Genomic DNA, 27,777 nt, shown 5'->3' with positions numbered 1-27,777 from the left:
TAATTTGTATATTAAAAGTTAATGACAGCAAAGATACAGAAACTAACCAACACAGGAAACATGAAGAACATTGCAGAATAATACCTGAATAATCCTGAAGTATCAGTGTTAACTCTAAAAGTTCAGCCTGTGCTGCTACATGTGTATAGAATTCGCGGATAATCTACGCTGAAAAGTTTTGCATTTCTGAATCCTTGTGCGCACAGTGTCATATTGTTGTCAGTGATGCAAGTGGAAAATGCAGTGAGCCATGTTGAGAATTTTATTTCAGGCAGAAAACTCCACAATGTTCATAGTATTCATGTAGGCCTATGTAAAATTGTATGAGCTTCACAAAATGGTTCGATTTTGTACAGGTTTTGTTTCGTATTACATGCTTTAATGTTCTGCTGATGTATTGCACATGTGTACTTCCAGTCTTAGAAATCATATAGTGATTTCTCAAATTGAGCTACAATCTTCTTACTTGTTGTCTTAATCTCTGCTCTTGTTAGCACAGATGGATCATCAACATCATAGTCAACCATAATTTCTGAAACAGAATGATAGAATAATGTAAATGTCTCATAGCTGAGGTACCATATTTCTAATTTTCTAGTATTATTTTTATTCATATATTGCCCTGCTCATTCCATATATTCATCTTTTATTTTCCAATACTAGTTAACTTGTTCACTGTGGACTTTGAGTAGTGTCTTCAACCAGTAATCAAAAGTCATGGTTCCTGGGTTTGAACCCAGCCAATAGTTAAGTTCTGAATAAAAATCATCAGCAATGGTGTAAGAAATCACCCTCATTCTGCCAATGGCCATGTCAAAAAGGGCAGAGGAGTTGACAGAGGTTTGGAGCACCCTCTTGCCCGTTGGATGGGAAACTGCCCCTTAAAGAAATATTAATCAGCAATGATTAATGCTATGGGGATGCAGAATGCAATGGAAACCTTTGCATTAAAGACACGTAATTTGTATCTGCAGGACATGGGACTTGAATTTGTCATGATAATCCCTCCATTGACTAAAGATTAAGGATGAATTCCCCACATTGCGTGAGCAGCAAATTGAAATGGAAAGAAGATGAGATATCTTTATCAGGTGAATAAAGGGCAATATCAACAGCAACAAAAAATTTTATAATAGGAATAGGATACCTTATTAATAGAAAGAGAGGGCAGAGAGTGAGTTACTGTGAACAGTTCTCATCATAATAGATAGCAAACCCACATCAGCCACAATACTTCTGGTACATATGAGAACGTCGCAAGCAGAAGGTGAAGCCGTAGAGAGAGAGAGAGAGAGAGAGAGAGAGAGAGAGAGAGAGAGAGAGTGATGATTTGAGGATATTGAATGAGTAATTCAGTATGTAAAGGGAGATGAAAATCTAAAAATTGTGGGAGACTGGAACACAGTAGTAGGGGAAGGAACAGAAGAAAGATTTATGGGACACTATGGACTTGGTAGTAGGAATGAGAGAGGAGAAAGGCTAATGGAGTTCTGCAGTAAAAAATGACTATTCAAGCTGGTACATAGAATATATGAGATTGAAGACATTGGACTTATGGAAGAAAATTATCTACACACATTTGGAAATAGCAGAAATCTGACAAGTGTGAGAACTGTTGCACAATCAGTTTAACAGGTCAGCCAGCTGCCAACAAAAGTAAGGCAGAAAATTAGATTCTGTTAGAGGTCAATCAGTTTGGCTTTAGGAAAGGTAAAGGCACCAGACAGCCTGTACTGCAGTGCTTGATAATGAGGCAAGACCTAAGAACAGTCAAGATGTTATAACATCAAGTTGAACACATATATTTCAAAAATGACACAATACGTTTAAGTCACTGAGTCCAAGTCTAGCGGCCGCTGGCTGGCTGGCCGCTTAGGTGGCGCGGTTGTTGCATGGCGGGCAGACAGCGCCGCATGTAGAGGACGTGCGTAATTGCGCGGCGGCACTTTGAATGATCGGCGAGCCACAACACAAGATATGTTCATAGGATCTGTTGACGTATAAAAAGCATTTGACAATGTAACATGGTGCCAAATGTTTAAAATTCTGGGAAAAACTGGAGTGAGCTATAGGGAAAGATGGGTAATATACCAGAATCAAGAGGAAACAACAAGAATGAAAGGCCAAGGACAGAGTACTCAGATTAAAAAGGGTGTAAGACAGGAATGAAGTCTTTCACCTCTATTGTTCAGTCTGTACATCGATGAAGCAATAACGAAAGTAAAAGAAAGGTTCAAATAGGAATTAAAATTCAAGGGGAAAGGATATCAGTTATAAGATTTGCTAATGATATTACTATTCTCAGGGAAATTGAAGAAGGAATACCCAACCTGTTGAATAGAATGAACAATCTCTGAGCACAGAATATGGATTGCAAGTAAACTGAAGAACGACAGAAGCAATGAGAAGTAGAAGAAGTGACCTTTCCAATAAAACTAACATAAAAATTGGTGACTATAAAGTAGATATAGTTCAAGACTTCTACTACCTTTTGAAAGCAAAATAATGCATGACAGATAAAACAAATGACATACAAATCGGACTAGCACAGGCAAAGAGAGTATTCCTGGCGAAAAGAAATATACTTGTATTAAAAATAGGCCTTTCTGAGAATGTACGTTTGGAACATAGCAATTTATGGTAGTGATTTATGCACTGTGGGAAATCTGGAAAAGGAAATAACCAAAGCTTTTGAGATGTCATGTTACAGAAGGACGTCGAAAATTGAGTAGACTGATAAGATAGGGGATGAGGAGGTTCTCTGCAGAATCATCAAAGAAGGAAGTATATGGAAAACTCTTACAAGAAGAAGGGGCAGGTTGATAGCACTTGTTTTAAGATGTCAGTGAATAATCTCCTAGCCAGAAGAGGGAGCTGTAGAAGGTAAAAACTGCAGATGAAGACAGAGAGTGGAATACATCCAACAGATAATTGAGGAAGTAACCATATATCCTAGTAGACAAGTGCTACTCTGACATCAGGCTGCACCAAGTCAATCAGAAGACAGACTAATTAAAAAAAGTTTAATCAATCCATTGCTAAACCCATTTTTATGTGTTTGGATAGTTTAATCGTATCCATTTACAGGAGTATGTACAATTGTAGATAAAATGAATATTAAGATGTCTATATAATTATAAGTCACATTTATAAGTTGTGCATATCATCACCTAACATATATATACTATTTAATCACAGAAGTCTTATTACACACAAAAAAACTAAACTAATTTTACTACAGGTTCATTGATGGTGTAGTTTTTTATTCTTAAACTGGGGGTACCATAAATACATTATTTGCTTTACTCACCTTGTTCTTCCTTATCAGCTTCACCATATTCAGCTCTGCTAATTTTTTCAGTAACAGTTGTTTGGAATAATGCTCTTGCATCTTCCAATTCTTCTTCATTCAAAGCCAGCGTAGCATGGCTAATAAGCTTTCTTGATCGTATCATAACTTGGCGGAGTATTTCTAGAGCTGTAAGAATAAAAAAGTTTTAAGCCTTCTTTTTGACAAAATTATCAGTGCCGTATTTGTATTATTGAATTGTATTATCCTATTGTTTAGGAATTACATAAATAAATGTAAGACTTTGTCAGAGTGACATTTAATTAAATTCACAAATCATCCATAAATTTACATTTGTGCAAGGAGAGGGGGAGGAGGAACAAGCATATTGGGAATAATAAGAACAGATAGGAAGACAAATAAATAAGAGAGAGAGAAAGGGTGAAAATTTCACAGTAACTGTTGTAAAACTGAAGGTGAACTGATGAAAGAAAGGAAATTATTGATTCCTTATGGTAAGATACAACGTAGACAATGATCTAAGAGAAAATAAGAAGACATCAAAAAACAAGCAAGACATACAGGTTTCAGAATCATTTTTGCATTGTAAAAAGTCTTGTGTGTGTGTGTGTGGGAGGGGGGGGGGGAACTGACAATCTATAGAGCAAGTGAGGTAATGCGATGTTAACATCATGACAAAACGAATCATTCAAGAGAACAGAATCATCTTCATCATTATCTTCAGGATTCCTTAAAACACTGCCACTGTATGCTTCTTTACAGTTCTAATGATGTCACTGTCACTGGAATCATCCTGAGAACCATAAAAGCATTCATTCATACTTTCATCTGAATCTTCATTCTCACTAGGAACAGCTGAATAATCATCATCAAAAAGTGTTGAAAATATTTCAGATTCTTTCATTTCCTTCTTTTTTCTGAATAAGGCCATCTCTAAAAGTAGGAGGAACTTCAAAATGAAAATAATAACTATTTGAATTATTAATGTACAATCAAAATGCTAAATAAACAAAAAGCACATAAAGACAATCAGGTTCAATTCATTGACTACTGGTGTAAACATCTAAATAATCAGAGGGAGGTAAAATATATCACAGCAAGAGGCATCTATGGAAAGTGTTTAGAAAACAGGCTTTACTTGAGATCCATCAATAATGGATGGCATACGAAACACAAGTAAACTTGGGGTCCATCCTCAGTGTGTTATGCCTCTGGACTTGCATTTAGGAGGAGAGGGGTTCAAATACCCATCCAGACATTCTAATTTAGGTTTCCCATAGTTTTATGGACCGATCACAGAAAGACGCTTCCTTTGTAAAGGACTTGGCCAATATCCTAGTCCTTCCTTGTCCAACCTGAGTTTTAATGACATCATCATCAGTGTGGCATTAAATCCTAATCTTCCTTACTTCATTTAACAACCAACAGATCATGCAAGGTTTAATTTACAATTGTGAGCACTGACCAATACTGGATGTTAGGCTTTGACATTGCTTCTGCTGTCTAGATATGTGGGTTAAACTGAGAGAAGGTGAAAACAACAAGATTTGCTCTTGGTGTGTGATAAGGCTCACAGTCTGTAACACTACTTCATTTCCATTATTTGGGAAGATGTGACGCAGAGACTTCAATAACTGTATGAATGTCTAGGTTGTAAATTCCTAAGCTTGTGCTATCAGCTTTGGTGACTGCAGTTTCTCCGTAAATGGATCAAGGTGCATTACTTATCAGAGGCAGCAGCCAGTGTAGTCAATTGTGTGGAATTCATACAAGAAGTTTTCAAAATCAAAGACCTATCAGTTCAGGATGAATGTTCCTCCAGAGGACTCTCAAGTACTCACATCAGACCACAAGAAATCTTCCATATAGATGAGAATATCAAAATGTTAGTGTCCAGCTGTAGAAGCATTCAACTGCCCCAACCCCTAACCCCTTAGAAAAATCTTTGCAAACCAAACGTACATCCTAACTGCAACTCAGTCAGATGTATCAATTCAGTATCAGTTTGAAGAAAGTCAGAACATATTTAATGGATTTGACTACTGGAAATCTCTTCCTAGAGCTATGTGTCATAGAATACCAAAACTATGTCGCCATTCAACACCAAACTGACATAAGTTGCCTCTCCAGATTTATTCTGGAAATGACCTTTAGGTTATGGTTCCACAGTGTTCTTTCTTTCAGGAGAATAGTCCAGTAAGATTTATTTTATGTGAAGTCTGGGAAGTATGAGAAAGGTACTGGCACAACTGAAACTGTGGGGGGGGGGGGGGGGGGGGGGAGGTCGAGGGATCATGTTTATGTACTACTGTTGGTAAGAGTGAAGGGCAACATTCCAGGTTTGAGTCTTGTTCTGGCACACTGTTTTAATCCATGAGGAAGTTGCCAACTAAATAGTATCACTGATACCCAGTCATGTTTGTGCATAATCAGTTTCAATGTAGTAGGAAGATGGGGTCACACTGGGAGACTGAATTTTTGCAGCATATAATGAATTGGAATACAACAGTTTTATGAAGAAAAACTGTTGCCCAGTGGGTAATCTATATTACAGTAGAAAACAAGTCTGGTCAGTTTGTACCATTCTTTGCAAAAATCTATTGTACTTTGGAACAATGGTATTTTAAAGTGGAACTCTTATAATGAAACAGCCACCTGTAAAAACAGAATTAGAAAAGAACACTGGCCATACCTAACTTACAAAAAATTCAGTAGAACTGAACCACAGAGCTGCCATCCTCTATCATTCACATATTCTAGCAGAACATATTCTCCATTCATACATAATGATCTATCTGGTACAAACAACCTCAGATGGGGTTCCTGGTAAGTAATTCCATATGATCATTTCATTTCACATACTTTATACAAAATAATCTTCTTCATGGTAGGCTAATTGCACAAGTCCTGTACACATTAATTGTGCAAAACCAACTCACATTCCTCACTCATGGTCCTCAATGTGATGGATAGAGAAAACAAGGTTGCTTCATTGTTTCCAAGCTTCCAAAAAGCTTTTTATTCACTGCCATATTGGCACTTGAAGAAAGTATGTTTTAGCACTATACTGCTGGCCATTAAAAATGCTACACTAAGAAGATGGTATGTAGCCAATGTCAAATTGACATGAAGTGTATGCAGTTGATTAGCATTGCAGTGCATCCACACAAAGCAGGTAGGGAGTAATGCCATCTGCATTCTGTATCGGAGGAACAATTCTGCAGTGGGTTTCATGTTCAGAGCTCCCATTTGAATGTTGGTTGTTTACGAGAAGATCCTGTTATGCCTGATATAACAAGCAGAAGCAGCACGTGTAGAAATCTGACAGCAGCAACATCATAGCATATCGAACGGTGTTTCAATGATTCCTTAATATTATTGCTCACGTTGATCAATATTCTATGACTGTTAAACAAATATGGAATTGATGGATTCAGGAAGGCCATACTCGGCAGTTTTCAGTAGCTTAATGGCCACACACTTTTAGTGCCCAAGAGGGCATGCATATTGTTTGCTTTTTTGTATAGCATCCTTCAGCCATGACACAGAGCTTGTTTCAGGAAATTGACTTCTCAGAAAGACAAGTATCCACACACACAGTGCATCATCATGTGGAGCACCACTGATTGTCAGCATGGCAATGATTGTTGGAGCATCCCTTGATACAGCAGCCGAGAGAGGTGTGGTGAGACTGGTGTGCCCAGTGATAAAGCTGGACACAGGAGTGACACCAAGTCACCTTTTTGGAAGATTTCCGGTCCTGTGTACAGCTTCACAATGGGTGTATCCATATGTGGAGGCCGCAAAGAGAATGAATGTTGCCAGATTATATTAGTCATCAGTATATGGGCCCACCACGTGGTGTGATGTTCTGACATGGCATTGGATGCACATTGGTATCACATCTGGTTCACATAGTCAGTAATTTGGACAGCAGGCATTAGATTTCTGCCATGTTAAAACTTGTTGTTGTCCCCTATCTTCAAGGTCTTCATGATGTTATTTTTCAACCAAATAACACTGGATCACATATTGCCCAGCTGTTGTTCTGAACTAAGTCGTTTTGATAGTTGCACTGGCCAGCACATTCTGCAGATCTGTTGTCCATTGAAAATGGGTTGCCAAGAGACTTGCATGATTTTTTGCCGTTCTGGATACAAACTCCGATTGTTCTTTACACACACAATTGTCCAAGTCCTGCTGTGTGGTGCTCAGAGTAAAGTTCAGACTGTTGCAGAACATGTCCAAAATGGTACATGCTGTGTGATGCTGATGTGTGACTTCATCTAGGAAGTTGCCAGCTGATAAATTCAAGAATGTATTCAATAAACAAATAATCACAGTTGTATGCAAATGGAAATCCAAGTCCAAAGCTCAATAGAATTGAAATATTTCTGTCACTACTTGATGAAGGTGCAATACTCCTTTCCCTTTTAATTTAACAATGAAAATAATCAATTATTGATAATATAATGTAAATGGATAGATAAAAAAACCTACTCAACAAGCAGTGGCAGGGGAACACACTCATGAAATGGTTTAACTTTTACAAGTTATTGGAGCCAGTGGCTCCTTCTTCTGTCAAAAGAGTTGAAGGGGAAGGAAGAGGAGTGAAGGAAAAGGACTGGAGAGGTTTAGGGAAAAGGGATACGGCTCAGAAAAGTCACCCAGAAGCCCGATCAGGGGAGACTTACCGGATGGGATGAGAAGGAAAGACTGATTATTGGGGGCTGCAGTGGACAAAAGTTGAAAACGTGAGAGCTTGAAGGTGGAAGATAGGATAATATGCAAGACAGAGATTACTGCTTAAACATCATACATGAGGTAATAAGAGTGAAAAGCTAAGTGCATTGTACCTAACAGAGGGAAGGAGGGGTGCAGTGAAAAATAGACAGGTAAGACAGCAAAAGATGTACAAAACTAAAATGGAGTGAAGAAAAGAGTAGTTACTGTGAAGAAATGCTGAGATAGAGGAAATTAATGTGAATTAAGGCCAGGTGGTTCGCGAGAACCAAGGACATGTGTTGTAGTGCTAGTTCTCATGCGGAGTTCTGAAAAATTGTTGTCGGGGGAAGAATTCAGATGGCACATTTGGTGAAACAGGCACCGAGATCACTATTGTCATGTTGTCCACAGGTGGCTCTCCCTGGGATAGTATATGTTTTGCCAGTTACAGGGCTGGAATAGGTGGTGGTAGGAGGGTGCATAGGACAAGTCTTGCAGCAAAAATGGTCACAGGGGTAGGATCTACAAGGTAGAGAGATGGGTGCACAAGGATCATAGGGTCTGACAATGATACTGCAGAGATTGGGAGGACGATGAAAAGCTTTCTAGGTATGGTGGCCAAAATCTCCCTTTTAATTGACTCATTGATTCAGAAATGGTCCAAAAAATAATGGGATTGACAATGGAGGGGAGCAGGAGGTGCAGATATCCCGACTAAGGGATCGGTCAGCATACTAGGTGACAATGAGATCATGACATCTGTTTCATTCAACATTGGCAACAGAGGGAGGGGGTGTCAGTGGAGTGGCCTACTGAAAAGTGTGCTGTGCTGATGCCAGCTGTTGGGACTGTAGGAGCTAAAAGCCCTGAAACTGGCTCTGTCTCCATGTGCTGCTCTCTGTCTCTGTCAGTACTTTGTTGTTGCCACTGAAACACTTGGTGTGGGTGGCACTTTTAACAGGGCAGAGGTGGCTGATCAATAGCGATCACAGAGAAGGAACGCTCTGTTGATGCTGCAGTGTGCTGGTGGGTATGGACACAAAACCAGTAATGCTTGGTCCTGCACATTCTGTGTAGCTGGAAACATGACAATCTGCTGGTATTCCAGGCTAAATTGATTTGTATGATGGTGCAGCTGGTTTTGTCCTGCCATGACATCAAACATTTGATGACCAATATGGCCAACAATGCCCGGCATCCTGTCCGGCTTGTCGTAAAATGTGTGAACCTAGATGAGGGTGACTGAGTGGTAATAAGGGTGCACTTGGTGATACTGGGCTCCCAGACACTGGGTGCAATAGGTTGAGTAATGTTTGTGGTTATCATTGCTTTGCCATTAATGAAAACTTAAGGCATACCTCTACTAAGTTTGCAGTCGCAGACTGTGGTGTCACAAGGGAAAGACGCAGGGTGTTTTTTCAATTCAGCAAGATTGGGTGGTACAGCAAAAATGATGCAAATATGTTTCCCAGTGCCATTGTGTCCTGTCAAAACTAGGGAAAGCTGGGAATGATGGAGCTTGTTGGCTGGCAAGCTGCTGCTGCTGCTGCTGCTCTTGCTGCTTCAGGTGCAGTTGATGTAATTGCAACTACTACTTCAGTAATTCCATAAACTCTTCCAACGGAAGGATGCACATTTGAACTCCCTTGTCACCACTTTTGTATCGTGTTGGGCAAACGCAAATAGTTATTTAAATGCACAATAGTTGAGTCCCCCAATCAGTGATTGGAGTAAAATTCAAACTCTTGCAGATCACAAACCGTACAAGCTTGGAACTGACAATGCACAACTTCACCCAGGAAGTTGCAAGCTGTTAAATCCAGAATGGATACCAAGGCCATTGTAAACAATAAACAAACTGTCCCAGTTACAAACAAATCAGAATCCAAGTCCAAAGTAAAGTAGTCAAGATATTACTTTAATGATGCTTAAAGGAGTGCTTTATTATGGTGGGGTGTGAACTTCTTTAAAACAAGATATACTGCAAACTATGAATCAAGAGCAACAGGCAGACTCCATATTTCTAGATTTCTGGAAAGCGTTTGATACAGTGCCCCATTGCAGGCTGTTAAACAAGGTACAAGCATATGGAATAGGTTCACAGATATGTGTGTAGCTCGAAGACAGGACCCACTACATTGTCCTCGATGCAGGTGTTCACCAGTGACAGTATACCGACAGGAGTGCCCCAGGCACTTGTGATAGTGATTTTCTATATACATAATGATTTGGCAGGCAGTCTGCAGTTGTTTACTAATGATGTTGTAGTGCATGGTAAGGTGTTGAAATTGAGTGACTGTAGGACGATACAAGATGACTTAGACTAGATTTATAGTCTGTGTGGTGAACGACAGCTAGCTCTTAATGTAGAAAAACGTAAGTTAATGTGGATGAGTAGGAAAAACAAAACCCATATCATTTGCATACAGCATTAGTAGTTTTATATTAAAAATGAAGAAATTCCTCCAGCTGTATTTAAGGTGTCTATTTTATTTTGGCAACTAGTTTCAACGTTGTAACAACGTCATCTTCAGCCCAACACTTGTTGATGTCAACTGCGTACGCCTGATACTAGAAGTCAGTGGTGTGATATGGACGTGCTCAGTGTGGAAGGTGGGAAGAGAGTTACAACCCACCTTCCACATGGAGCATGTCCATATCTCACCACTGACTTCTAGTATCAGCCACACACAGTTGATGTCAACAAGTGCTGGGCGTGAAGATGACATTGTTACAACTTTGAAACTAATTTCCAAAATAAAATCGACACCTTAAATACACCTGGAGGAATTTCTTCATTTTTAATATAAATTTATACCAGCTGACGTCCCACTGTCCTCCATTTCAACTATGGATGTATGAAGCATTAGTAGTGTCCTGCTTGATACAGAAACATCATTTAAATATCTGGTCACAACATTGCAAAGCAATATGAAAACATATGAACATGTGAGGATTGTGGTAGGGAAGGCAAGTGGTCAACACTGATATATTGGGAGAATTGAAGGAAACTATTCTTGAGTGCTACCTAAATGTTTGGAATCTGTACCATGTCAGACTAAAGGAAGACATCGAAGCAATTCAGAGGTGTGTTGGTAGATTAGTTACTGGTAGGTTCGAACAACACACAGTTTTTATGGACATGCTTCAGCAACTCAAATGGGGATCCCTGGAGGAAAGGTGACATTCTATTTTAGGAACACTGTTAAGGAATATAAAGAAATGGTGTATGATTTTGACTACAGAACAATTCTACTACCTCCCAACATATATCGCATGTAAGGATCACGGAGATAAGGTATAAGATATTAGGGCTCATATTGAAGGTTTTAGACAGGCATTTTTCCTTAAATATCTTCAACATTTTGCGGCCCTGTCAGCAACTGTATAAGTATTAATTTTAATAATCGACAGCATCAATTGCACTGTTTACCTAGAATTTACCTAGGTTTCAGTTGGGATAACCCAACCTTCTTCATAATAACAGTAACTACTGTTTGTTCATAGTGGACATCGTCAAGCTAAAACTACAAATCCATAAATTATCGCCAGACTGTAAATTTATCTGAAACTGCCTTGGCCTTTTGATTATTAAAATTAAGACATTTTTCCTTCACTCTATCTGCGAGTGGAACAGGAAAGGAAATGACTAGCAGTGGCTCGGGGTACCCTCCACCATGTGCTGGTGTGGTGGTGGTTTGTGGAGTATATATATGTAGAAGAATTGAAGGGATTGTCCATTTGAGCTGCTCCTTCTGATGGCCTCTACCACTGTGCAGCTCAGTGACTACTCTGTGTCCCCAGTCAAGGCGACTAATCTAGTCCACCTCCATATCACTGGCCACTGGTGGAATATCGTCACTGCTTGATGGAAATACAATATACTTCACCACTCAGGAACCACTATGGCTGATAACTTTGCCATAGACTTGAAGCAGCGTGGAATGATGTACCCACATCTGTCATTCGACCTCAGTTCAGCTTGATGACCAGCCAAATTAAAGCCATCATTGCTGCCAGAGGTGGCAACTCTGTGTACTAAATTTCACATCCTGAATATTTCCAGATCACCTACTAATTTAACCAAGTATTCTTCCTACTATACTGCACATGCACAACAATTAAGATATCATCAATTAGTAACCTTCCTGGCACTGTAACTTTAATGGCTAGCAGTGTATATCTAACCAGTTTCATAACTGGATCAAAAAACTATAGATGTTGTATGGGCTTATTGAGGGTTATTTCATTGGGTGGAGTCACCTGCCTGTTGTAGGAAGGGGTGTTCTTCCTCCATCCACATTGGCCCCTTTCCTCATTGATGTATGAGAATTGTGTCAGACGTGTATTTTGTAGAGTGTAGGTGAGTGTAATGGATGCATGTATAGTGTATTGGTATTTTTGTGTTGTATGGTGATGATGATGATGATGATGATGATGATGATGATGATAGATGGAAAAGGGTGAATCCTGGTGCTGGCAAATAGCCTATTCTTCTCAAACAGCACCATGGGGTCTGCCGAGTCTAAAATCCCAATCCAATGGATGGATCACCATCAACCATGTCATATGCCTTCACTTCATGGCATACTATAGGGATGTTTAAAATTTCATCCAGGTCAGTGGTGCAAAAACTGGTGATCATGAACTGTACACCACCACCCCTCCACCCCTTGCCGGCCAACTATTGGCAGTGAAAATCAAATTTCATCCACCATTAAAATTCAAACCACCTTGACTCTGAGCCAAGCACCATCGCACAAGCATGTGTTAGTGATCTGCTACAAGGTGGGTATTGGATCAAAAATCTTGTGACAACTGACACTTTGCACATTTCCTGGATGGAGAATCACCTACAGGCATTGAAGTAATTCCTGGTATTCCCCTCATTTATTTATTTATTTACTCATGTCAGAAACATCACAAAGTTGCACATTATAATCTGTAGAACATTCACATATAAAATATATATACAAAGAAACATAATGTATAATTTTAGATATAAAACTATGTAAAGATTACAGTACATCAAATATGAAAATAGGAAATGTATCATGATTTTAAGCTAAAGCTAAACACTTCTTGCCCAGAAACGGGTGGCATCAACTGCAGCTTTGCTGCCATGAGATCCTCTATAGCGCATTTGGTTGGGCACAGTGGACAGGTGTACATATGAAACGTGGTTTGCAGAGGTTAGAGTCTGTGGAGTAGCCCCATTTATTGAGACTCTCTCTCCACCTTGTGGTACCCGTATGTAGTCTGTTTCATGCCTTCGAGGGTCCCCCAGTTTCATCGCATACTGTTGCTAGTTCTTCTTTCTGCTCCATACAGTCTTGATTTGAGGTCTTCCTCCAAAGGTCTATTCTGGTTTTAGGCTCTTCATAATCTTCCATCAATCTCAGGAAGCTTCATCTTAATTTTAATCACTGGTGAGCCGGTCGAAGACTGAAGAGGAGTTTGCGTTCTGATTCTGCTGATTTAAATCCTTATTTAAATGCTGTTGCTGAAGGGGCAATACCAGGTGATGGATATTGTCCTGAGGTGTGGGTTGGTGATTCTGCTTGTCTCAGTGAGGGCAACATCAGCTTGCTTTGTGTGTGCTGATCTATACTAAACTGGGAATGCATACTTCCCAATAGAGTGACCGTGGGCAAATGCTGAGGTTTTGAGAATCCTGGGTTTGGCTCCCCATTTAGAGTTATCAGCTGTGAATGATATTATTTCTTCTGCTAAATTTTAGTTTGATGTTAAGGCAGTGCTGTTTGTATGTTACACCCAGGTATTTGGGGTTTGAACAATGTTCTAATAGCAGTCCCTTCCTTTTGATCTGTAGTTTTCTGTCAGCTTGCTTGTTCTGAAGGTGGTGAAAGGCATACACTCGTGTTTTTGTTGGATTTGGTTTCAACTGGTTATTTTGATAATACAGGCACTGTTCTACCTCCTCAAATGTTTTCCCTTGTCCTGTAATTGACCTGTCATCTATGTATATAAAGCTACTTGTACCTGCAGAGAGGGGTTTATCATTGGAGTAGGTTGAAGAGTAGTGGTGCCAACACACTTTCCTGTGGCAGGCCATTCCTCGTTTCTCCCTCTGCTTTATTTTCCCTAAAACTCCACTAAGAACCTCAGATTGTGGAGCAGGTTTCTGTTGATGTTTGTAAGATTAATGTCTTTAGTTGCAGCACATACACTGTGCATGATGAGTCAGAGATTGATGGTGTCATTTGCAGCCATAAGGTCAATGGAAAATGGCACCCATTACATAGCCCTCTTGGAAACTGTCCTCAATGTGCCGAGTTTGATTGAGCACCTGTGTATGGTAAATCTTTATTCAGGACAGAATCCAGCCTGCTGTGGTGTGAGGATAGGTTCCATGGGCAGTGTGAGGTAGTTTTGTATAAGTTTTTCAAAAATTCTACAGGTGTTCCCCTATGGAAATGTAATATGACTAATGCTGCTCACTGCAGATGGTATTAGTTGCAATTTTAGACTTTTCAGTTATGTATTGAGAACCTGCTTAGAAAACTCTATGAACGAGGCTTCAGGACAGAAACTACGAATATTCTTCAGTCCTCAACCAGATAAAATTAGTTGAACGACACTTCACATAGAGGACTACAAGCCAGTTACGAGTCTGGGTGATCTGGGGAAGGGAAAAACTACTATAAAAGGACAAATCAGAGAAGTTCGTAACAAACTGAAATCTTGTGTTTAACAGTGAGAATTGCTTGGGTTGGTAGTTGCACTGATCACAGAAAGTCAAAACCCTGAGTTCAAGCATCAGCAATTTTTTAAACTTTTCACTCCCATTAATAGAAATAGTTTTCAGTCTCAATAGTGTCTTGGCTTATTACTCGTCAAATGAATAGTAATTTGAAACTAAGCTAGTGGCTTGAAGAGCATACAGATAAAAACACACAATGGAACAAACGAGTGTTTGATGGCTTCTTGAAACATTCACAAATAATACTCAGAGGTCTAGTTTTATAGCTATAGATGTTATAAAAATGAGAACTTCAGTGCAACTGAACTTTCAGTCTGTAAAGCCATATTGAAGAGATCTTCAACAGTGTAGAACATATCAAAATAAAATTCTCAAATAGCAATTTTTTTATGGCAGAGTAACAGAAGTATGGAGAACATAGTACAGAGGGGCAGAAGTAACACAAGAAGGCAAACAATTAATGATAACTTGTGCTGTGCCCGAACGTTAATTAGAAAGCTTAAAAACCTCCTGCTTTTTCATACTGCCGGCAAACTTCCCTTCTTCCATTTATAATGGTACAGATATATCTGCTACTTATTGTAAATTTGAAGTCCAGAATATGTTACCTGTTGGAGATGCTGTTATTTTCTCAAAGCTGGATGTACCTACTATCAGTAACTGATCTTTTTTGTGTTCAGTTTTTCTATTAAGCTGAACCATAATCTTTTGCACTTTACTTTGAAATGTATTGTCCTACTCATTGGAGGTGATCATTTACACACAGAAAACACTCACACGAAGTAAATCTTGTTTAGTTGGAGTGTACATTTGGATGGTATTCATATATGAATGAATTAAGAGAGAAACATGACAGTTTGGCACTTCAGTGGTGTGGACACTAACATGCATAGCTGTGGAATTACAACAAAGTGAATGTACTATAATATGACAGTACCACTGAGTTTAATTTATTTTTAATAATTATGAATGCATCGTAGTGTGAAATATATTGCTGATAAATACTAGTACCCTACATTTGTAGGTGTTAGCCACAAATAGTGCAATATCAGCAGACACAGTCTGAAACCCATTTTCTTTAAGAATATCATATTTGACAACTTCCACAGTCTAGTGGTTAGTAGTGCTGGCTGTCAACACTTTGGTCCCAGGTTCAGTTTCCATTGAACCCTCAGATTTTTATGTGGTTGAAACATATGGGAAAAAATTACTCAACCTTGTGAGGTCAAATCAGAAGCTGCTTAGTGAAATAAGCAACAAATCTTAAATACTTGTTAGGCGAAACTGTACCAGATTGCACTAAGTGCCACAACAAATTCTACGGAAAATTCTGGTTTAACAGCAGTACGTTTGGAGATGTTTTAGGATGTGACAGAATTCCATTCAGGGGTGGTATAGTGATAGTGACACTTATGTAAACACCAGCAAAAATTGTGCAGCTCATTTTGGCAATAGGATGAAATGTCAGAGGATGTATGCACATAATGCTATGCTTATTGCAAAAGAGGTTAGGGATTAAAGTGAGAAGGAATTGAATAGCATCAAATTCAATGTAAATTAGAACTTACAGATGCCACCCAACTGTGTACTAAGTGCCAATGCCTTTTTAGCAACCATTTTATGTTACATAGGCTTTTCTTGAAAAATTGTGAACATAACAAATTTTACAAATTGTGACATTCAAACAGTGCTTTTAAACTTAGACAACGACTTTGCCATTTCATGGGTGAAACTATTGAAAATACTCTTCTGGTTTTCTAGTATTTTCTGCTCGTTTGCTCATGCAGTAAAATTCATGGGGGCGGTGGGATATGGAAAAAGTTGTTTTTCTATGGCTGATGCCAATCTCATTAAAATCTTTCTGTGTGTAAAATAGTAAAATAACCAACATTTTGACCCTGTTGCAACAGCTTTCCTCAGGACATAGACTATTTTTCCCAGAGAAAGGTCACTGTGATATGGACAAAAATTTGGATATTTAAACATTTTAAGTCTTTTGTAAGATAACATGGCAGTACATGCAGAAGAATTTTTAAGATAAAATATATAACTCTTTAAAAACTTTCTCACAATTAATGGTTTTATCTTAAACATTCTTCTGTGCTACGCATTCTGTCTCTCATATTGAACTATTTCACTGTCCAACTGATTTTTACTTACGGTCTTCTGAAGGAAGTGGCTCAATGCTCTCTTCACTCTTTTCTCGACCAAGCTCACTAGACTCAATGGCCACCAGTGAGTCCATGTGTTCAACTTTGTCTGTTGGCCGACGAATACAATCTAACTTACTGTACAACATTTGTAGTGACATTCTGATTGTAATGAACATTTTTCCTTTCTCCTTTATGTCTTCATTGCATTGATCGACTAGCTGTTGTTGTGTTTGTGTTTCATCCAATACACCAGACTTCTCAGCCTCATATCTGTAAATACAAATCTGAGCTTGATTATAATTGTTATTAGAGAACTTCAGAGAAATACATTTGTCACAGAAGGATATATCCTTTAAAGTCCTTATTATAGTCAAGGGTGAAGAAAAATAAAGTACTCAGTAACATTATAAATGTCAAAAATTGTACGTAAGCCACGTAAGAGAATAAGAAACACTCTTAGTATACCTGAAGACTTGACATGAAGTGACAGTGTATATGAAAACTGCATCATTGAACTCCTTCATGCAGGGTCTTTTTTGGGGAGGGGATGAGGGGGAGGGTTTGGGTAAGGTAGGGAAGAGCTGTCATCTACCTCATATATATTATTTTATTGCAAGTTATGTAAGCTGCAGACTCTTTTATTAAATGGCTTGTGATATATAGGCGTCACACACAATTCCATCTCCGTATTGATGTAAATAATATTTTTCTTTCATTTTTCTTCCTAAGCTCCTGTTGAAAAACTTAAAAAAGCCAAAATCACTTTTAAAAGCACCTCTCACTAACGACATAAGTGGTACACAAGTCTTGAAATTAGTAGGCTCTCATGTTCTTTAAAATTGAGTCTTCACTTATTGAGCCCTTTAGAAAGAAATTTACTTCAATCTGTCATTTGAACCACAGCATAACGATCATTATCTACAATGCATAGCCAGTTGTCAATTTTAAGTCCAGAAATTCGTTTTTAATATATAATCATGTTGATAATTGCTTTACACTAGCTTGCTTCTTCAAGAGAGAGCACTGTTGCATGTTTTCTGTTGTTTTCCAAACATTCCACATAAATGCCAGGATCAATTTATGACCGATCCACTGTCTCCCCCATCTAGAATTGAACCACCACTGTGCTTTCCTCTTTTTCACTTAGCTAATTGTTGGTAAGCAACAAAAAGAAAATAAGGAGCCACCATGTACCATGAGGCTTACAGAATTTCTTGAAAGTATCTCACGATTTTCCAGCCGCACAAGTTGAATATTTTTTTGATTATATCATGAAGGAATTTTAAGATGCTTATAGCACCAGATTGATTCAGCACCCATCAATTTGCTTGACTATTTCATTTAAGTGTACTCTTGACATTCCGTGCACGTCTTCTTGACTGTATTTTCTGTCTTATTCTCAACCAGTGTCGGATGCTGGTTGTTCTATTCTGTCACAAGCCCCCTAGTACTCTTCAGCATAGAGTTTGCAGTGAAAAATGTGGTTGCAGTCTTCTTTAAGCTTGGTTCTTTTTAGGTGATACATCGCTGCGTACTCCACGTGTGAGTACAGTATGGAGGACAGACATTTACAAAAGTATATTTGCAACACGTATCAATCATCATTAATTAAATGAATATGATTCATATTACGTAACGCGTTAGAGTGAACTTATAGACGTGGGCCTAATTTGTATAAATTAAATTTTAATGCAGTCCAATGTCTTCTCTTAAAGCAATACCCATGTTAATTCGAAATTAAGTCACTGACTATGAATGTCGTGGCATCAGCTGTGTTAGATAGCATTATAGATATGCTACCTACTAGACCAAGACCAAGAGATGAATACACTAAGCAGATTCAGAAGGATGTAGGTTGCAGTAGGTACTGAGAGATGAAGAAGCTTGCACAGGATAGAGTAGCATAGACAGCTGCATCAAACCAGTGTCAGGACTGAAGACCACAACGACAACAACAACCTACTAGCGACATGTGGAAATTTGTGCCGGATAGGGATTTGAACCCGGATTACCCGCTGCGAATGATCACCGTAACCACTGAGGGTGCTCCCGCCCGCCAACAACAAAGTAATTTCGGATGGCTGTCAGTCGTCATTAATGACTGGCAATCAGAAATGCAAATATATAATACATGTGTGTTACTTTCAGCCTGGAAGCACAAATGATAATTCCAACTCTGATACAAACACTGAAACTCCTGCAGTTTACCGTGACAGTTGTTTCATTGGAAGTGAAGTTGATTTATCAACTCAAAAGTCCCAGAAAAGAAAATTTAAGATGCAAAATAAAACTGCTGGAAGGGAAACATTGATATGCCCACATGTCAACAGTGATGAAGTTAAAAGTTTATGTGATAAGTTTTTAACTACAGAGCCATCACAACTTGTTTCATTAGCGTTTCCTATGTAAAAGTTTTCATTCCGCCGGTTAGATTACTTCTGTCTCATAAGAATGCCTATTTCGAGCCTTATTAGTCACCAGCTTGCTTTCAATATGGCGTCGAGTGCAACGCTTGACTATGGCTCTGAGCATTAGGGACTTAACATCTCGGTCATCAGTCCCCTAGAGCTTAGAACTACTTAAACCTAACTAACCTAAGGACATCACACACATCCATGCCCGAGGCAGGATTCGAACCTGCGACCGTAGCGGTCGCGCGGTTCCAGACTGAAGCGCCTAGAACCACTCGGCCACCAGGGCCGGCAACTCTTGACTACATACAAATCCGTCGTATACTTTCCTTTCTGTATGCTGTCTACTCTGCGTCAAACCAGTCTTCAGACTGAAGTCAACAACAACGGGTCAAATCAGGTCCGTGGGTAAAATCGCGGCGAATTAAGGGCCGGTTTCCATGTAGGGTAGCGTGTTGAGAATGTGCTCCGATTGTCATGAAGTATGGGGTTGCGGCTGAACCCGTCCTCTTCACGTTGCACAGGCGTCATGTACTTTGTTTCCACATAGCCTGCTGTAGGCTATATGTCGGGAGATCGATTCCACGTAAAATGAAACCATCAATGCACCGGTACGTCGCCTGTTGGCAGTCGCTCGTGTTAGGCTTTGCCCGAACTGTGTGCTTTTCGTAATGGACGAGGACCTGGTGTTCAACAGCATCCAGAACTCTACTATTTGTTGATAAACATTACGACAGTATCGTTTCTAAGACAATATATCGAAGGACACCACTGAGGAGCTTAACAAGTCCAGTGAGTATAAGTTCAGATGGTTCAAATGGCTCTAAGCACTATGGGACTTAACATCTGAGGTCATCAGTGTGGTGTCACCGCCAGACACCACACTTGCTAGGTGGTAGCTTTAAATCGGCCGCGGTCCATTAGTACATGTCGGACCCGCGTGTCGCCACTGTCAGTGATCGCAGACCGAGCGCCACCACACGGCAGGTCTCGAGAGACTTGCTAGCACTCGCCCCAGTTGTACGGACGACTTAGCTAGCGATGCAACACTGACGAAGCCTCGCTTATTTGCAGAGAAGATAGTTAGAATAGCCTTCAGCTAAGTCAATGGCTACGACCTAGCAAGGCGCCATAGCAATTGATAGTTATCGTATGAAGCATGTCTCATCAAGAACGATATCTCACGCCATCCTGCGTGAGCTTATAGCGTGCATATCGGCCTTCTCTAGCAATATAACAATCAGTCCCGTAGACTTGGAACTGCTTAAACCTAACTAACCCAAGGACATCACACACATTCATGCCCGAGGCAGGATTCGAACCTGCGACCGTAGCAGCAGCGCGGTTCCGGACTTGAAGCGCCTAGAACCGTTCGGCCACAGCGGCCGGCTAAGTATAAGTTTTGTTTTCCTGTCCGTGTTATCTTTTCTTGTACTTGCTGAAGGTAACAGTGATAAATACTCTTCACATTCAGCTATAATTTTGCGTCCTTGTTGCTGATGAATGCTTAAGCAAATGGGCGCCACTGACGTATTTTATTCGCGCTCGTGCTAGACGCAAAACCACATCTGGCCAGGCTGCAAAGAGGATAAAGAAATGGAGACTGGGGGATGGAATGAAGTTGTTGATTACGTTTCTCCATAACCGCCAGACTTTTACCAACGTTCAACTTTCCCTAGATGATGTTAATGGAGAAGAAAACGGTCCATCCTCGGTGGGCCGCAGTACTTCCTCTCCTGCAAGATCTACAACATTAGCCCATAACGTCCTAGGTGCTGTCTCACAGGCCGCTAGCATTTATTGTTACTCTGCGCTATTGGTGGGGTGGTAGAGAGCCTATATAGGGAGAGAATGGCCAACCAGACGATACGGTGGCCATTTTTCTGCCAAACAGCGGGGGACTTTTGAATGGCCAGTAGTGGAGTAGTGGAGTACACACTCACCGAATCAAAAGCACAAGACAATATGGCGAAATCATTCTTTAAATGCCTTTCTTTACAGCTATAATATACTCATAGTAGCCTACTACGTACAACACAGTAAAATTTGATACAGTGGCTGTAAAAATTATTCGTTACTTACATTTATCTCCTTTAAAGTTCGCTTACTAGACATATTGCAATGAAAGTAACGTAAATAAAAAATATAGTGTATAGCATTTGTTTTGTATCGGAAGTGCATAACGCTAAAGATTTAACGTACCTGTATTACGCCAGATGAATGACAGTCGTAAGCAGTTGTTTACTTGTGACATGCAAAATGTGTGAGACGTATTAGTACTTCTTGTCACGTCTTCAAACTTTTTACATGTCTCAACTAAACAACTACTTACGACTGAATACCTCTCGTAGATAACAAACGAAAAAGATTACAAAAATCAGGTAATGTTAAATGTAGGCTACTGTAATAACGACCAAATATAACAAGAAAACTACCGCATCCCTTCTACCCCACAGTAAGTAGGCCTATTAAAACTGTCTTCAAGAGTACCTACAATTATTTACTACGAATAATGTTTCAGCAACCACGACTACTGCGGAAAATGTGCTTACAACTTGTCTGCGTCAACAGTCAGGCAATAATACTGAAACCAAAATAATGCCTAGTGATCTGATTCGGAACGAAATAAAGTTTGACGCTGTAAAGTCGAATGAGCATGGCACAACAATTACAGGAACTTTGCGTTTCCAGCAAGGATTGTCAGATATTGGCTTCAGAAAAGCTTGTCATGCTACCAGTATGCACGAACTATTAAAGAAATAAGAGCTTTAAAATGCAGTAAATTGTAATAGGCCTACCTGTTATGCTTGACTAAAAGTATTTAAAAAAACTGACACCTTAAAATCAACTCATATTTAAGATCGCAAACGCTAATTACGTATTAAAAACGATATACAACTAAATCGAACATGCATGCACAACGCATCACAAGTCTCACAATAATTCAAATACCTTTTAATCGTTTCCAAAAGTCCTCTGAACTTCAACTCAAAAGCACGGCGATCATACGAAGCGCGAGAGAAGTTTGGCAGAAAAATGGCGCCAAAGCTAATCAACCAATCACGGGCAACTTCACCTATGGCCACTCTCTGTATACAGGTTCTCTATGGGGTGGGAGATTACAGCGCTGTCTAGTTGTTCTTTCCCGAAGCTGCCGTGGTTACGTTTGCCAGTAGCCTCTGGAATGTGATGTGGACCTTAACTATTACTGCTTCTTCCGTCCCAGCGGTCACTGAGACCGTACGACCGTACCTGGGACTTCGCGTTACGGATTCGGTAGCCAGGTCTACGTCGACTGTTCATGTTACGGACACTGGCTTTGAGGATACTGCTTTAAAATGGTTTGAGGACGGTTTAGGAAATGATATTGGATCAGATAGGGACAACGAAATTGAAAGTGAACATAATACAGTATTGTAATAGCATGACAGAATTTGTTTTTCAACCTGTGAATTCCTTGAATGAAACAAGTGATTAAAGACATGAAAACAGACGTGTGAATTTTTAGCTGAAGGTTCTGCTGGAAATGCGTTAGGTCAAAACAAATATCACTAGTCGGCCAAGCCTCTTCCAACGATGGCTAATGGCATTATTTTTCCGCATGTTGGACGTAAGTGGGGTGAACGCGTTTGCCCTTCACAAATCCTACAAAGACAATACTCAGGCGAACCGCTTTAATTGCTGAAGAAGCTTGTAAACTCGTTGGTGACACCAAGATAAAAAATCGAGAGAACTGGTATCACATATCCCGTTAACTTCGTGCATCCTTCACCGTGTTTTGAGTGTAGCAGAGCCAAGAATACAAGTTGTTATAGAACGATTGGAAAAACGCAGAATGTGTTCCTCCTGTGACCCAGAAAAGAAGAGAAAGGCATATTTTCCATTGTTGCACGAAGCCAATCTGATCTGAAATCTGTAGAAGAATTTCCAGCTAGTGCAAAGTAAAGCTGTCAGAAGGAAGTTAAACAACTAAAAAGGACTGGTGTAATTTTCATTTTTTTAATATTTTGTGGGAGTTTTTTATGTTACAAGAATAATAAACAATAAAAACATTGCAAAAAGTAACATGCGGAATGCAGGGTATTTGAGTTTTCATAGCATTAACGTTATCATGTAATATTGTGTTCATTTTGTACAATTTTCTGTTTAAATGCATTTTTTCATAAAAATTAACTTTACAATCCGATTTAGTATTTTTTGTGTGGTATTAACGCAATCTTTTACATAAAATCTGAACTGTTCCACTGAAATTGCTGAATGCAATTTCTATGACTATTTAAACGTAGTGGTCACTCAGGCGCACATAGGACAGTGTGGGGGGGGGGGGGGGGACTGAGAAGCTAAGGTTAAAACGTGCTGGCCAAATAAACGGAAGCCAAAGGTCTTCGATCTCGCATGGAAGCGCTGATAACAATCTGGAAACTGCATGAACTGATTTTGTAAGAGCCATGAGCGGGCCTCAGCAAACTTCCCCAAGTGCCAGAGAAGAAAAGAATATTAATGATATTTTTGGGAGGTATAGCAGATACAATGATGTTTTCCCACACGACACTGTGGAAATAAAAAAATAGATATTCCGCATTGTTAACACAAAATAAATTGAAATGTTGAAGAACCGAGGAAAGGAAATGAAAATAGCCATTTGTCCCAAAGTTTTCTGTTTTCCTTGAACTATTCAAATGAAGGTTCAACAGGTTCCAGAGCTGTACTGCCACAGCAAAATCACACCTATTTCTGGGAAATCATCCAATCTCCACAGTCCTCAACGAAACTAAACAAGCCCCAAGAACCACGCAATATCTTCGCCTATTTGTTCCATTGTTAACAGAACACAGACGGCACACGGTTTGTTGTTGTGGGCATAATACGCAAGGAGCACAGTAGGAACACGGTGCGCTATGTGGGAGCAGCCCCCCCCCCCCTCACTCTCTCTCTCTCTCTCTCTCTCTCTCTCTCACACACACACACACACACACACACACACATACACAGAGGGATTCAAAAAAATGTATCCACTGTTTAAAAGTCCATAACTTGCAAACTAATTGACGGAGTTGTCTCATTTTTTGTGATAGTGTAGCTTAAAGACCAACTTAAAGATATCACTGTAGGTATTCGAAATGGTCACCATTAACATCCACACACAAAAGATGCCGCCAAATTGCAGCACGAACTACTGACTGCAACGTGTTCAGTTGGATATTTGCACATGAATGTACGATGGACTCTCGAAGTTCATCCAGTGTGCGTGGCTTTTGTTGATAAACTACGTCCTTTAGTGTTCCCCACAGGTAAAAGTCCAGAGGAGTTAGGTCTGGGGAACGTGGTGGTTACTCCACAATACCTCTACAGCCTATCCATCTTCCTGGTATATTTTCGTCAAGATACGCCCTAACACAATTTTGGTATTGGGCTGGGGCACCATCTTGTTGAAAGTAAACCCTTCCCTTTCCATACAAGTCTCGGGTGGCAGGTAAAATGGATGTCTGAAGCTTCTGAAGGTACACCTCACCGGTAACTGTGCCCGTGGAAGACGGATAGGCCATAGAGGTGCTGTGGGGTATCCACCACGTCCCCAGATCTAATTCCTCTAGACTTTACCTGTGGGGAACAATAAAGGACGTCGTTTATCGACAAAAGCCACGCACACTGGATGAACTTCGAGAGTCCATCGTACATTCATGTGCAAATATCCAACTGAACACGTTGCAGTCAGTAGTTCGTGCTGCAGTTTGGCGGCATCTTTTGTGTGTGGATGTTAATGATGACCATTTCGAACACCTACAGTGATATTTTTAAGTTGGTCTTTAAGCTACACTTTCACAAAAAATGAGATAACTCCGTCAATTAGTTTGCCAGTTATGAACTTCGGAACAGTGATACATTTTTTTGAACCTCTCTGTATATATCATCAAATGGGACAGCAACAATGATGTGGGTGTTTGCTAGGCAGTGCATCCTACCGCCTTTTCGTTGGAGTCGGCGTTTTCCATCGCGCTTTCACTTACTGCGTGTTCTTGATGAAGCAGATTTAATCTGTAGAGTTTTCATTGAAAAGTTTAGTGTCTTTCCGTCTGTTATATTGTGTTCACAGAAATTATGCGGAAGAAACATTGTTAACATATCGAAGTTACCTTTAAATATGAAACCAGAACCTTGTCTATTTGCAATATACAGGGTGTTAGTTTTAACTCGAGATAATATCTCGGAAGCGACGCACCGCACGAAAAAAATTTCTAGGTGAAAAGTCAATATTAGTAAAGTGGACATCGGTCTGTGCTACAACTGCCCACCCCCCCCCTGCGTCTGCGTTGTCAACTTAGTATTTTCAAATGGCAACTCCCTCGTTTTTATTGCATATTCGGATTCCACGCAAAAAAAAAAAAAAAAAAAAAAAAAAAATAAAAATAAACGTACGGGTTACTCAAACCATTGTTTTCCATTCGGAGTAGATGGCACTGAAGTCGACAAATACCGAGTGTTCCGGTTTTTGCAATTAACGAGCCGACGCATTTGATTCTACCTTTCATTTACAATATTACTTTAGTCGTGCAAATTTGATTGTAAAATGCAATATGGTTAGCCACTTCAGTATATGGTTAGAAACTACGTTTAGCGTGATTCAGGAACAACGACGCGGATGTAATAGTGTTCTGTTTCCACCTGGATGCATGATGTCGGTGAATACTCTTGCCTCCCACCATTGGGGTGCTTGACTTCGGTGAGTCCTCCTGCCTCTGAACCATTGGAGTACCCGACTTCGGTGAACGTGTGTCTTTACACGATATGCGTGTATCCATGGCAGGTGGACCTGTCACTATCACTTCATGGACATGGTTGTGGTTTGTACTCCGCCGGTAGCGGTGTAGCAGCCAGCGTGAGAGTTGCGTGGAAACCCACACCGAAATCAGTCACCCTGACGACGAGGTTCGAGGGCGGCCCCCGAAATCAAGAATTCCGACGGTTTGGGGCTCACCACAATCAACTCCGGGTGAAACAGAAAACTACATTACCATACAAGTGACCTATTTGCTATATAAAAGGCAGTCTCTAGCCATATATAAAATCGAATTTGCAACACTCAGGTAACATTTGAATATCATACAACCATCTGAACACAAAGATTTACATTTACGTCGTAAATGAAAAATAGAATCAAATGCGTCGCTTCTTAATTGCAAAAACAGGCACACTTGTCGTTTGTGGATTACAGCGCCATCTACCACCAACGGAAAACAATGGTTTGAGTAAACCGTACCAATTTTTTGGCGTAGAGTTTGAATATGCAATAAGCATGGGGAGTTCTCATTTGGAAATACAGAGTTGACAACGCCAATGCAGGAGGGATGGTGACCAGTTGTAGCACATACAGATGTCGCGTTTACTAAAAATGGTTCAAATGGCTCTGAGCACTATGGGACTTAACTTCTGAGGTCATCAGTCCCCTAGAACTTAGAACTACTTAAACCTAACTAACCTAAGGACATCACACACATCCATGCCCGAGGCAGGATTCGAACCTGCGACGTAGCGGTCGCGCGGTTCCAGACTGAAGCGCCTAGAACCACTCGGCCACATCGGCCGGCCCCGTTTACTAACATTAACTTCTCACGTAGAACGCTATTTTCGTGCGATGTGCTGTTTTCGAGATATTATGTTGGCTCAAGTTAAAACAAACACCTTGTGTACCGCTGGTACCTAATAGATTTGAAATAGCAGGGGTACACAGCAGACAAATTATTTCATATCCGGTGGCAAATTTATGCTATACAGGTATCCCATTTTGTCTGCAGTGTGAAAGCTTTATTCACAAAACAACATCCAGTATTTGTAACTAAAGAAAGAGTACAGGCGAGTTAATGCATTGATAGCTAAATCTGCGAGAACAAGAGGTATATTAAAAAAGTTCCCATGGGATTAAAATTACACAGCTAAAGTATAAATAAGAAAAACTTTGATGACAAGGAGACAAAAGCCATGGGATAGTGATATGTACAAATACAAATGGCTGTAGCGTCACGCACATGGAAATATGAAAGGGCAGTCCATGGGTCTGTGAAATATGATATTATTACATATTTACAACACACACTAGGTCAAAATAGCTCTGATAAAGTAGGTAGCCCACTTACCATATGCGATAACAGCGAAAAATGGAACGAGAAAAGTTGTATCTCTTAGCCTAGCAAGCACTTTTGCGCCTTTATACGTTTTAAAGCATATAACCCAGTAACAGCGCAACGCTGCCAACTTCGTATGAGCTGCGGACGATCAGATCATTAAGGAAATGCTATTAATTTTACATACAGGAGTATGAAATTATTACTGTAGAGTGAAATATACTGTATTCATCGTAAGAATAAACCTGATGTAAACATTGCACCATGTATTATTCCGCGTTTTTTGGAATCTCATTGGATTTTGTTTCATATGGAAGCGAGGACAATCTTTCCG

The 27,777-nt window shown here is 39.9% G+C and overlaps 2 protein-coding genes across 2 annotated transcripts in view; one reads left to right on the top strand and one right to left on the bottom strand.

The window, feature by feature from the left end:
• The window catches only part of LOC126416528 (zinc finger protein 771-like), a 151,920-nt gene that overhangs the window by 8,054 nt on the left and 116,089 nt on the right, over positions 1-27,777 (top strand). The window lies entirely within an intron of this gene.
• On the bottom strand, positions 257-27,603 carry LOC126416529 (uncharacterized). The gene is made up of 4 exons (XM_050084276.1): positions 27,456-27,603; positions 16,920-17,182; positions 3,311-3,478; positions 257-532 (listed from the first exon to the last, which is right to left on the bottom strand). The coding sequence occupies exons 2-4, from the start codon at positions 17,086-17,088 to the stop codon at positions 420-422; spliced, it is 450 nt and encodes a 149-aa protein (XP_049940233.1). The 5' UTR covers positions 17,089-17,182; positions 27,456-27,603; the 3' UTR covers positions 257-419.

The sequence above is a fragment of the Schistocerca serialis genome, chromosome 8, assembly GCF_023864345.2.
Source record: "Schistocerca serialis cubense isolate TAMUIC-IGC-003099 chromosome 8, iqSchSeri2.2, whole genome shotgun sequence".
Taxonomy (NCBI): domain Eukaryota; kingdom Metazoa; phylum Arthropoda; class Insecta; order Orthoptera; family Acrididae; genus Schistocerca; species Schistocerca serialis.
The sequence above is the reverse complement of the archived record's forward strand: the minus strand, read 5'-3'. Positions and strand labels throughout refer to the sequence as shown.

What these genes read in the sequence shown, in the direction of transcription:
- LOC126416529 (XM_050084276.1), bottom strand. Translation starts at nt 17,088, where the DNA reads ATGTTCATTACAATCAGAATGTCACTACAAATGTTGTACAGTAAGTTA. An exon ending in GCCACTTCCTTCAGAAGACC is followed by an intron (nt 3,479 to 16,919) that starts GTAAGTAAAAAT and finishes TTATTCTTACAG; the next exon opens with CTCTAGAAATACTCCGCCAA. An exon ending in AGCTGATAAGGAAGAACAAG is followed by an intron (nt 533 to 3,310) that starts GTGAGTAAAGCA and finishes ATTCTGTTTCAG; the next exon opens with AAATTATGGTTGACTATGAT.